Source organism: Nannobrachium achirus, assembly GCF_963921795.1.
Source record: "Nannobrachium achirus genome assembly, chromosome: 4".
Lineage (NCBI taxonomy): Eukaryota > Metazoa > Chordata > Actinopteri > Myctophiformes > Myctophidae > Nannobrachium > Nannobrachium achirus.
In genome coordinates this window covers 65,456,340-65,468,018 of record NC_137813.1, presented here as the reverse complement: position 1 = coordinate 65,468,018, position 11,679 = coordinate 65,456,340, and the positions used below count along the sequence as shown (strand labels likewise).

Sequence of the window (11,679 nt, the reverse complement as noted above, 5' to 3'; positions counted from 1 at the left end):
CCATTATAATACATGTTTTAATTTTATTTTATGTAGAATGTACCCTAAATGTCTTCACTGGAGTTGACAGATTCTCCTCAGACAACTTGAATGAAGCAAACTAAAGACTAGAGATGGGACAATATGAACATTTCATATCACGATTATTGTGGCAAAATAAATCGTGATTTACGATATTATCGCGATCATCAAAATCCATTAGCCTGGGGCGGAACATTTGCCCAAAAATTGCAGATCTACAAGCTCACAACGCGTTGCGTTGCAACGCGTTGTGAGCTTGTAGATCGGCAATTTTTTGGGAAAGATATTTGATAGAGAGTGAAAAAAGACTGTATCAAGTACATATTATAAGTACCTTTCACCAATTCTAGAGGGTTTAAGTGGCACCGGATGTGCAGCTCGGCAAATAAAAGGTGAATTGATCCCAGTGCATGACAGAAGACGATATCACGATAAATAAAATCTCCGCGGTACGATTATCGTGAATGTTTTTTATCACGATAAACGATAATATCGCGTATCGTCCCATCCCAACTAAAGACCTGATATAACCGTCATCAACATCTCAAAACCTGGAAAAAGTCAAACGAAACCTGCAACAAAATCTACTTCTGAAAACCCTTTTTTTTGTATCTTTTATGAAATGTTTGAAGCGCTTTAAAGTGCCTTTAACCAGCCGGGTACATTTCACCGCCCCGCCAAGTCCAATGTTCTTCATGAAACTGACATAAACCTACAGTTTGCACACTTGTCATTCTCCAAATATTGGAAATTATTTTCGATTATTTGTGTCCGAGATCAAATGTTCAACAACAAAAGCCCAACCAGGATCAATGGCTGAAAATGTAAAAGTATGTGAAAAAAAAAAAGAAGTGAATATAACTTCATGTTTAGTTAAGAATGTTTGACATTAAAGGAGTAGTTTTTTCTATTGATAACTCATGCCATGGAGACTAGAGTTCAATAATATTTTTAGTTTTTTGTCGCATTCCTAAGACAAAAATTTGAATACATTTACCCCCATTCGTTCCGGATGGGGACCCGTTTCGAAACAGGTCCCCATCCGGAATCAATTGGGGTAAATTTACTCGAATCAAATTTTTGTCTTAGGAATGTGACAAAAACCAAAAAATATTATTGAACTCTACTTTATTGAACTACTCCTTTAACTCTTGTTACTTTCTGTATAATGGGTTTATGGTTAAAAACTGTCAAAACAATTGTACAACGTTGCTGTCAGACAGAAACCTAATTCGTTTAATTTCGTTTTTTTCGTAAATAAATACCGTAGTTCATCATACAGAGTGAAAAGTGAAAATTGCTGATCCGCTATTTTCACGATTTTCTTATTTTTCTTAATAAAAACAGTTTTGGACATACGTATAAGGTTTCCACCCGACAACGACGATATCTATTGAGGCTTAAATGTTGTTAAAATGAAGGAAAAAAACGACCTAAACACATACAAACATCGTTTTAGAAAGGAAATAATGATATAAAACTGCTTAAAGACAAACAGATACTGCAAAAAGGTTATACTGGTGATTACATGGGTTATTTATAGTAATTTATATCAACCACCGAAAACACCCAAAAAAGAAAACACATTCAAAACCGTTTCGACGATAGTAGATCTACACGCTCAGGGACGCGTCGCACCGCAACGCCTTTCTTACATCCTGAACACGAGCGAGCTTGTAGATCTGCCATTTCAGAAAGACAGAACGAAAACAAAATGATGTCCATGTTTGAATGTAATAATAAAGTTAAGAGGTGTCTCCCACAATGTCAGCATGTTTAGGGGCGTTCCCGTGTCAACACAGTGGCCAATCACAGCTCCCCACTGCGTCCTTACAGAGTCAGCATACTGGAACCCCAATTTACACTAAAAAAATTCCTCCCTTAAAGGAGAATTTCGGGGGAAAACAACCTTTAAAAGTATCTTTTTAGAACCTTCCAGGATGGTCCAGCAGTTATTTGTTCCAAAGAAGCAATATATTCAATTTTTTATCGCATTTCCTACCCGACCACGGCTCCAAACACAGGACCGCTTTATTCAATCATTAATCGCTCAAACATATTTTTTTTCCCGCTCCGTGTCAGCCACAAATACTCTTACTAACACAACCAAGCACTAGCATGTTCAGGAGCTCATTATTGTTTTGGAAACGGAACTTTCAGTTTCAACCCCCCGTCTCTCGCGTTACTTCTGTTCTCCAATGCAAGTGGAAGGGACGCAGACGAGCAGCGAGACTTGGCGAGTTTTAAGTTCATAATAATGGCCGCCTCCTGAACATGCTAGTGCTTGTTTGTGCTAGTAAGAGTATTTGGGGCCGACACGGAGCAAAAAAAACACACTTTCGAGCAAGAAACATACCTGGATTAACCATAGACCCGTTTCTTGTTTACAAACATTGAGACTAAATGCACAGGTGACTGTATCATGTAATCAATTCCCACCAATCCCCAAACCTGTTGTTTTGGGGAGCGCTGGTTTCATTGGCTAATTTTGGTACCGACCTGCGCGCGCATCTAGTTCTTATCAGTGTAACGTGGACCAGAAATGCGTCTATAGGCTGTATGCGCAGCAGCCATTTTGGAGAGAAGTTGGGTCTCTTCTCACTTCCTTCAAAGGTGTTACCAATGATACTAATGAAGGCTCTGTTCCATTTCATGTAGCACGGTGGTTCTCAAACCTTTTATTTCAAGGACTCCCATAACTCCGAGAGCATACAAATGGAACCAAATGGACCCTTTACGGGTCCATTTGTATGCTCTCCCTCCCTCAAAAAATGTATATATTGCTTCTTTGGAACAAACAACTGTTGGACCAACTTGGAAGCTTCTAAAAAGATACTTTTAAAGTTAGGGGGGTCGTTTTTTCCTCAAAATTCTCCTTTAATTGAACTTGTACAAATTGAACTAAATGGACCCTTCACTTGTACACACTCAAGAGTTACAGATCCCTAGGCGTCCATTTGGGCCCCTGGTGCCGTAATGAAAAGTCTCTCTTCCGTATCGGATATAAAGATAAACAGAGCCAGCAGTAGGCGCTATTCTGCACTTGTCAGCGAGTGGCTTCACCTTGTTAAAAAAAAAGAAAAGAAAGTGTCTATCACTCCGTCTATCGTCCACTTGTTGGCCAGGCTCTGCCTTTATGTCTCCAAATGGCCACCGGCCATGCTCTGCTCTGAAAACTCCCCCTCTGAATATTATTGGCAGGAGGCGGCAAGGTAAAAAAAAAGAATCAATAGTCGACTTGAGCGTTTAAAAATAAATAATCATAAAAACTTCTCTGGATGACTGGGTGGATGTGAGGGTTCCCGACGTTGTCCGCCCGTCCTTGAAAAAAATGCAGCCGCCTGATTGGCTGTGCGGAGCAGTCACTGTCCAACAGGAGCCCTTGGAGCGCGCCGTCTTCCGTCAAATCAGAACGCTCGACACTGGCACTCTGGTGGACCTGCCGCTCTTTGGCACCACGATTGGCTCGTCATCTGTCGAAAGAATAAATCAAAAAAAAGATTAACACTTTTAGTGCTATTCGTCGTCCAGACCCCATCCTCACAGCGAAAATGCGGCTAAATATAAGCAGACAAAAGCACAATTTTTTTCCGGTTCCAAAGTTACTTTTTCCTTCATTGAAGAGGGGCGACAATAACAGAAATCCACCAAACCAGGTAGGAACAATCATGATAAAAGGCAAATTAAGGGGGGAATATGGTTTAGCCTGGATGGTTTAGCCTAGAATTATTGAATGCTTTAACCAGTGAAAAATAGCAGATCTACAAGCTCACAGCGCGGCACTGAGTGCCGCGCTGCGAGCTTGTAGATCTGCTATTTTTGAAAAAGTTGTGAAAATGTGTGCAAATCTTTGAATATACGTATTTTCAAAGCGAACGTTTGTAACTCAAATTTTGCTTCTGGGTGGTCCCTGGAACTAAATATTTTGAGATGGGGGTCTGTGTCCGAATACATATCAGTTTGGGGGTCCTTCACATGAAAAGGTTTGAGAACCACTGACATAGTAGTCGCTCAAGAACAGACTAACTGAGCTCCAGTTAAGTGAAAAGGACCTTTTCTTTGACGATGGCTGGCCAGATTGCTGACATAGAAACATAGGTTTTTCAAAAAACCTTAGAAGGATTCAAAAGTCCCTTATAGAATCGGGTCAAAATTCTAATTTTCAAGATTTTTCAAAAATAGCAAATCTACAGATTAATAGCGTATATCTGCTATTTTTCAATAGTTAAAGCATAAAATAATGATACACAATAATGTGTACCCGTTCAGTGATGTTACTAGGTTTTCAATGTAATGGGTCCCGGGACCCACAGGTGGTCATTCAAATGGGTCCCAGAAAAGTTTTATGAGTCCTCAATACAATGTTTTCGAGCGCTGTGAGCTTGTAGATCGGCTATTTTCAAAATGTTTGCCTATTTCTTATATTTATTTTACAATTTGGCTAATGTTTGAACTTAGAACTAGGATTTCTAAATACACTAGGCTACAGACACCCATTTAATTATATTTATAATATCACTGGGACCCCAATTTATATTAAATGTTAAAATACTAGAGTACAAATGGAACAGGTCCATTTGGTTCCATTTGTTCACCGAGTTACAGACCCATAAAGTTCTATTTGGTTCCTAACTATCATTTATCTGGGGACCCCCTGGAACTCCCTCAAGGACCCAGGACCCCACTTTGAGAACCACTAGTGAAAATAGTTTTTAGCTGTTCCAGGTTTAACTGATAATAAATCTTTACAGTGTTTATCTTACACAATACATTAAAAAACGAATTAAACTATCTAAACTAATATAGCAACTTAAGTAGAAGAAGTAAATTATTTTAACATGGACTCCAATGGAGGCGCATCCCCGGGACCCCAGGACCATGACATGAATGAGTCCCTGGGCGACTTGAATGAGTTTTTGATGCGGGATGCGCACGTAATGACATCACTGCCCGTTCTAAATGGGCTAAGGCAAGCCTTAAGAGCCTCACACACTAAACGCGATGTTGGGTAGGATCAGATGTCGTGCCCGGGGGTTTATCGGTGTTCATTTCAAACGACAGCGATCCTCTGTCTTGCGATCGGGCCCGGTATATCCCGCTGTGCCAAGTGAAATATCTCAGACCATTACAAATGAGACCGACGTCTCGCGATTCTAGCCACCCACGATCTCGGGGGGGGTGGTGCCATGAGAGACGCGACTAGATGAAAATTCCGCCCCCTCAAGAGGGATAAAATCAAGAGTGTTTTTCTCTCTCTCTCTTTCTTCACTCACTTTTATTTTTTCTGGCAGTTGATTGAATAAAGAAACAAGGCTCCAGCCTCCACGGATTGAGAAAGTGGCAGCGGTTCTCAAACTATGTGTCCCGACCCAACGTGGGGTCGCGGATGGTGCCATGGGCTCGCACATTGCCGACCAATAGAATAAAAAATAAAGAATGAATAGGTCTATAACCAAGAAACGCTAAAAGTGAAGTCGTTGCGACCAGCGTGAAACGGACACGTTACCAGCCTACATATAGACCTACTGTGTAGGCTATAACGTGTATTTGCCCCTTTGCTTTTTTTTCCTTTTCTTTGTTTGCGCAGCCTCTTAAAGAGTTTTTTTTTTATATTTAATGGGCCCAACCACCCTATTCTATCACCTCTCAAAAAAGCCTTTCCCCACACGTGGGGATATATAATATCGTTATTATATTTATATAAGATAGGCTAATATATTTGGCTTGGTCGGAGTCACAACGGTGAGGTTTGGTCTGACATTTAATTACCTTGAGTGCTGCATCTGTGATGTGATGTAGTCCACATTTTGAAGAATTAATCCGGTTTTAGGTGATATGCAATACCCTGACAGTGTAATGGAACTAAATGAACCATACATGTCCATTTTCCTTTTTGGACAGTTGGTTGAAGGCTTGGATGAGGCGGTGGACCGACAGAGTTCAAGTTTATTAATCTCTCTCTCTTTTTTTTTTTTACTTGGCCTTTGAGCACGGAGAAAGGCTCACCTGAAAGCATTCTCACTGATTAGGCCTACTTTTACCATCACTGCTCAAATTAACTGTTAATCAGCGTGAATACTTTCAGGTGTGTATCTGATCAATAGGAAATTGCGCATTACATTCTGCATGACATCAAAGCGACATGTTGCGTGAGAGTTTGAACTTGAACATGAACGACGCGTCCTCTCCCTTTCCACACACACACACACACACAGACACACAGACACACACACACACACACACACACACACACACACACACACACACACACACACACACACACACACACACACACACACACACACACACACACATCTAGGTCTGTAGTCAACGAGCCAACGACCCAATTAGCGCAGAAGTCCTGCAGCTGCGGTGTTCTGACTCGCTGACATGACCACTCCACTATCCATTCCTGACATTAAACCATTATAGTATTGAGCCTTCTACATTCCCCTTGCACCTCAAAATAATGGATTACTTCTTCAAAATGCGGACTGGATAAAAAGAGGCAGCAACAGGTAATGAGTTATTCTGATCCAGCAGTGGCAGAGAGCAGCAGACTCCTCTCTCTTTTTTTTGGAGTCCTTTGGCAATCTGTTCCCCGACGCACGTCTGACTGGGCTGGGCTGGGCAGCATATACATTTTTAGAAGTGTCTGTCCACAGGGCTGTGAGCTTGTAGATTTGCTGTTTTCAGCGCATGCAACATATGACCCTAGCGACGCACAGTGAGTGCGGTGCGTTGCACTTGCAACGTGCTGTCACAGCACTGCTGTGAGCTTGTAGATTTGCTGTTTTCAGCGCACCACTGCCATGCAACATAAATGACCAGTTAAGTTGAATAAATAGCAAATAATACCAAACAACCAAACAAATAATAGCCCGGGCTCTTATATAAAACATAATAAGGATAATATTAATTGCAAATAAGAAATAACGGCCCAGGCGCTTGAACCGTGCGCTTATTTGAAACAGGCGTTTCAAATGGTGATTAATATTATCTTTTATAAATATAAAAAATATATTATATATAGCCTATATGGGGAAAGGCTTTCGTGAGGCGATAGAATGCACTGCCTTGTCGCCAAATGACTGCGCAGAAGAAGAAAAAAGAACGCTATAGGCTATAACGTTTTTGAACAAGTGATTACAACATTTTAGGGAGAGAGTAGGCTAAAGTAAAAAGTAAGTAGGCTAATAATAATAATAAAAGTGTAGGCTGTTCTATTGTGAGGTGACCGAATAGCCTACACTCTGCGCAGCCTAAAAAGGGAGGAGCTGGCTTCATATAATCTGAAGCAATCCCGTGAGCTCATTCAGACGACAATAACTGTAAAGGATTCCTACCCGATGACCCGACAATATCAAGCTTTTTTGATATTATCGTGAGTGCTCCCGACGAGTCCCGAGGTCATAAAAAAGCTAATTAACATAATCCGATCGTGTCGGGGTACTGTTCAAGCCCAAGACCGATTCCGGGGCCGACCAAACGATTTTCCCGGGGGGTCCTCCCGAAATCTTGTCGGGGATCCTCGGCCCCGGGTTCGGCTCATTGTGAACGGGCCCTTAGGGAATGAATTGGACGCTTCCCTTTCCACCATCCTCCCCGGGTAATTACCGGCGGTAATTAGGGCTGTCACGATTAGGACTTTCTGGAGACAATTAATCGTATACAAAATAATCGCGATTGACGAATATATCGTCTTTTTTTTCCTCCTTCATTTTATGCTACTATGATAGTAGGCTATGAGCTTTACTCATACTGTACACCTTGATGAAGAAGAGCAATGCTTTTTGAACATCAGTTCAGTGGTGTAAAGTAACTATTAAGTACATTTACGTGCAAACTTTAGCCCTATTATACAGTGGCTATTTGAAAATAGACGATCTACAAGCCCACAAATAGCCGACAACTGCAAAAATAGCCGACAACTGAAAATAGCGACAATAGCCCATGTTTATCACAATCCAACATCGTCGTCTGTGTGTGATCATTCATCATCATCCCCCTCCAGAAAAAGAGCAGCAGCGCTAAGCTAAAGCTGCAGTATCCAGTCCTCTGTTTTGAAACGAAAGTGAAAGCCTTTTTCTGTATCATATCAAAAGGAATATAGTCCCGGGATATGTATGGTACATGTGTCTGTACTTCCGAGCTTGGATCGGTTGAAACAAACTTTTTAAGCATGTTTAGGCCATGGCTACACGGAGCTGGATATTTCTGAAGCTTTTTTTGTGCTGTTGGGGCTTGCAGCCACATGAAGCTGGATATTTTGGCCGCGAAGCTGGATATTTTTTAAACCGGATAAATAAGTGAAGACATTGAAAAATATCCGATTCATTGGATCCGTGTAGACAGGGAACCTGGATACCTCTGAAGACTTTACTGTGTGTGTGTGCTTGTTAGACCTAGATATCTTTGTCGTGTGGACCTAGATATTTTTCTATATGGATATCTAAAAAACCTGGATATATGAAATATCCAGCTCCGTGTAGCCATGGCCTTAGTTAGCCAGCCAGCCTGCCTGTGTGACTGAATAGTGTGCCGTGCTGCTGTTGACTCTTGACTCTGACTGAGGAGTCGAGGACGAGCATTGCTGCGTTCACGGGGACGTGAGGAGGCGCGGAGGCGCATTCAAGAATGCACGTGTTGACGCGAGGACAAGGTTTAACACATTGGGTGCCCCTGGATTGAGACCCATTTATCCCCTCTCGCTGCCCAGGCCCACCACCATTGTATTGAATCCGGCCCTGCTGCGTCAATGCATGCGTCATGACGTCACTTGGTCACATGAGCGCAGACAGGATGTTGTTGTGTAACTTTCTGTATGGACCAGTGTTGATCATAACTGTTCATTGATCAAAATTTGGACATTTTGCCGCACCCCGCCACAGTTTTAGCCATAAAACAAACATCAGAGATAAAGGGCGTTAAAGATGGGGAAATGCATTGGAGTATATGGAGAAAAACGGCCGCGCGATGCTCTCAGCGTCGACTCGAAGCGACCAGCGGCTAATGGGCTGCATCCAGGCGTAGCCCCAACCTAACGGTGAGATTTAAAGTCGATACTGTAAATACAGTAAACACGTCAAAACGTCGTGGGCCTCCAGCGACATCAAAGAGTTTGACGCGTGGGCACCCGGTGAGTTAAGAATGGTGTTATTGTCAAAACCCACTACTTTTTAATGAAATTGGATAATTGACGATAATCGCGAATATCAAAAAATATTCGCGAATATGAAAAATAATCGCGAATAGACGATTGTGTATTAATCGCGACTGCCCTAGCGGTAACAACACTGTACCCCAATTTCGGCGCGTGCGCTTCGCCTCACCCGAGGGGACGTAGTTCTCGGCGCGGTGGCGGTCCTTCTCGATGAAGAGGGCGGTGGCCAGGAAGAAGGCGCCGCCCACCACCGCCACGAAGGAGCAGAGGAGCAGCGAGAGCTGCAGCGAGCGGAACTGCCACAGGTACGAGTCCGTCTGCTTCAGGCGGTCCGACACCTGCAACACACACACACACACACACACACACACACACCAAGGTTATTATAGTAAACGAAAACTAACTAAAAAACGAAAACTAGAATGGAAAAACATAAAAATAAAAACTACGCTTTTAAAAAAAAAACTAAAACTAACTGAAACGGTATTGTGTGAAAATGAACTAAAATTATAGAGAAAATCTCCTTAGTTTTCGTCTTTTGTGGAAATAAAAAATTAAAAAACACCAGTTGGTGAGGTCAAAGAGAGAAGTTGTATGTCTCAACATTCCTGCCACTCTCAACAATATGATGTTTTGTTGATTTTCTTTATTAGACAATACTTTTTTCCGGAGTTTTTTAATCTCACCCCTGACAAATACCCCATATTAGGTAAAAGACTAAAACTAACACTAAAACTAATCAAAACTAAACTAAAACTAAGCATTTTCAAAAAATAAAAGCGAAACGAAACTAGCAACCTCACTTTAAAAACGAATTAAAACTAAACTGTAATTGAAAACAAAACCTCAAAACTAATACAAACAAATGGAAAAATCCAAAATGACCAGTGTTGATTTCATCGACTGCGTTTTTTTCACTGACGAAAACAAAATAGAAACGAAATAAAAACTAAGCTGTGATGATTAAAACTAAGACTAAATGTATTGAAAATTTCGTCAACAAAATAAATACTAGACTAAAACGTTAGGGAGGGACTAGTGGAGAAGAGAGTCAGTTTATGTTTGGTTGCTCTCAGGTGTTGCGTGCTGAAAATAGCCGATCTACAAGCACACAACGCGTCGCGCTGCAACGCGTTGTGTGCTTGTAGATCGGCTATTTTCAGCACGCAACCAAGCATAAAATCAGCCATTACGATGCCATCAAGGCCTGCCAAAATACATTTTAGTTGACTAAATCAACTGTAGATTTAGTCGCCTAAAATCTTATCATATTTAGTCGACTAAAATTAGACTAAAACTAAAACTTTTCCTGACTAAAACTAAAATACATTTTATTTAAAAGACTATGACTAAAACTAAATCAAAATTTGCTGTCAAAAACAACACTCACACACGCACGACGCACGCACGATTATTGTGACCAAAGAAATTGCGAACATCCATTATCCTGGGGCGGAACATTTGCCAAACAAATTGCAGATCTACAAGCTCATAACGCGTCGCAACGCACCTTGTTGTGAGGTTGTAGATTGGCAATTTTTTTGGTAGAGTAAAACAAAACAAAACAAAAAAAGACTGTATGAAGTAAAATTGTATTCATTTATTTTGAGTCCTAACATGTTAGTCCATCAATGAATATTCTGAAGGAGACATTGAGACTGAGACTGTGTGTGTGTTAGGGATGTTCCTAGCGGTTAATTTCACCGACGTGTACACAACATTTTTCAAACCGAATATATTCGTATATCCGAAAAGTATTTTTTAATTGAAATGAACACCCATAAAATAGCCACAACTGAGCACATTTCGATTTATTAGGCCAAGCCTCATTTGAAAAAATATCAAGAGTATATGCAAGCCCTTTAAAAATGTTTATACTACTGGACTCTTGCTTCAAAATAATTAATTACATCTTGCCAGAAAGACGCAAATGTCAAGCTACCTGCATGGTGCGTGCACTGAGCGCAGGTCAGCGCGACCACTGACCAGTGGTTTACAAGCCGTTTATACGGATATCCGAATATTCGCGCACATCCCTAGTGTGTGTGTGTGTGTGTGTGTGTGTGTGTGTGTGTGTGTGTGTGTGCGTGCGTGCGTCAAACGTACCACTCCTATGAGGTAAGGGCTGCCTGCGTCTCCCAGCAGGTGCGACAGAACGATCTGGAAGGCCTCGGCCGTGGACCGCCGCGTGGGGACCACCACGTACTGTCAACACACAGAGAGGACCACACACAGCTGGTCACGACTGAACACTCACTGAACCAACCACGACAAGCATCAGTCAATCATGCAGGGAGTCCTTTAAAGGCAGGGTAAGTGATTTCACTTAAAGGCCTAGTTCACCTCTGGAACAACCATCTTATTTTATAGTTTTTTTGGGACAAGATCAACACAATCCTAAAACATCTCAAAACACAGACTGAACACAAAAAATAACTCAGGATTGTGTTGATCTTGTCCCAAACAACAATAAAATAAGAACTGAGCCTTTAAGT

The 11,679-nt window shown here is 41.5% G+C and overlaps 1 protein-coding gene across 2 annotated transcripts in view; it reads right to left on the bottom strand.

Annotated features, from left to right (window-relative positions):
* Positions 1–291: 291 nt before the first annotated feature.
* Positions 292–11,679, bottom strand: part of spns1 (SPNS lysolipid transporter 1, lysophospholipid) — a 40,471-nt gene continuing 29,083 nt past the window's right edge. Inside the window, exons 11-13 of one of the 2 annotated variants that reach the window (XM_080723841.1) lie at positions 11,291–11,389; positions 9,324–9,522; positions 292–3,494 (exon numbers count right to left, since the gene is read on the bottom strand). In XM_080723841.1, the coding sequence (XP_080579967.1) occupies positions 3,424–3,494; positions 9,324–9,522; positions 11,291–11,389 (369 nt within the window). In that variant the 3' untranslated portion in view covers positions 292–3,423. The remainder of the gene's footprint in view (positions 3,495–9,323; positions 9,523–11,290; positions 11,390–11,679) is intronic. The other variant, XM_080723842.1, reaches the window with a different exon arrangement.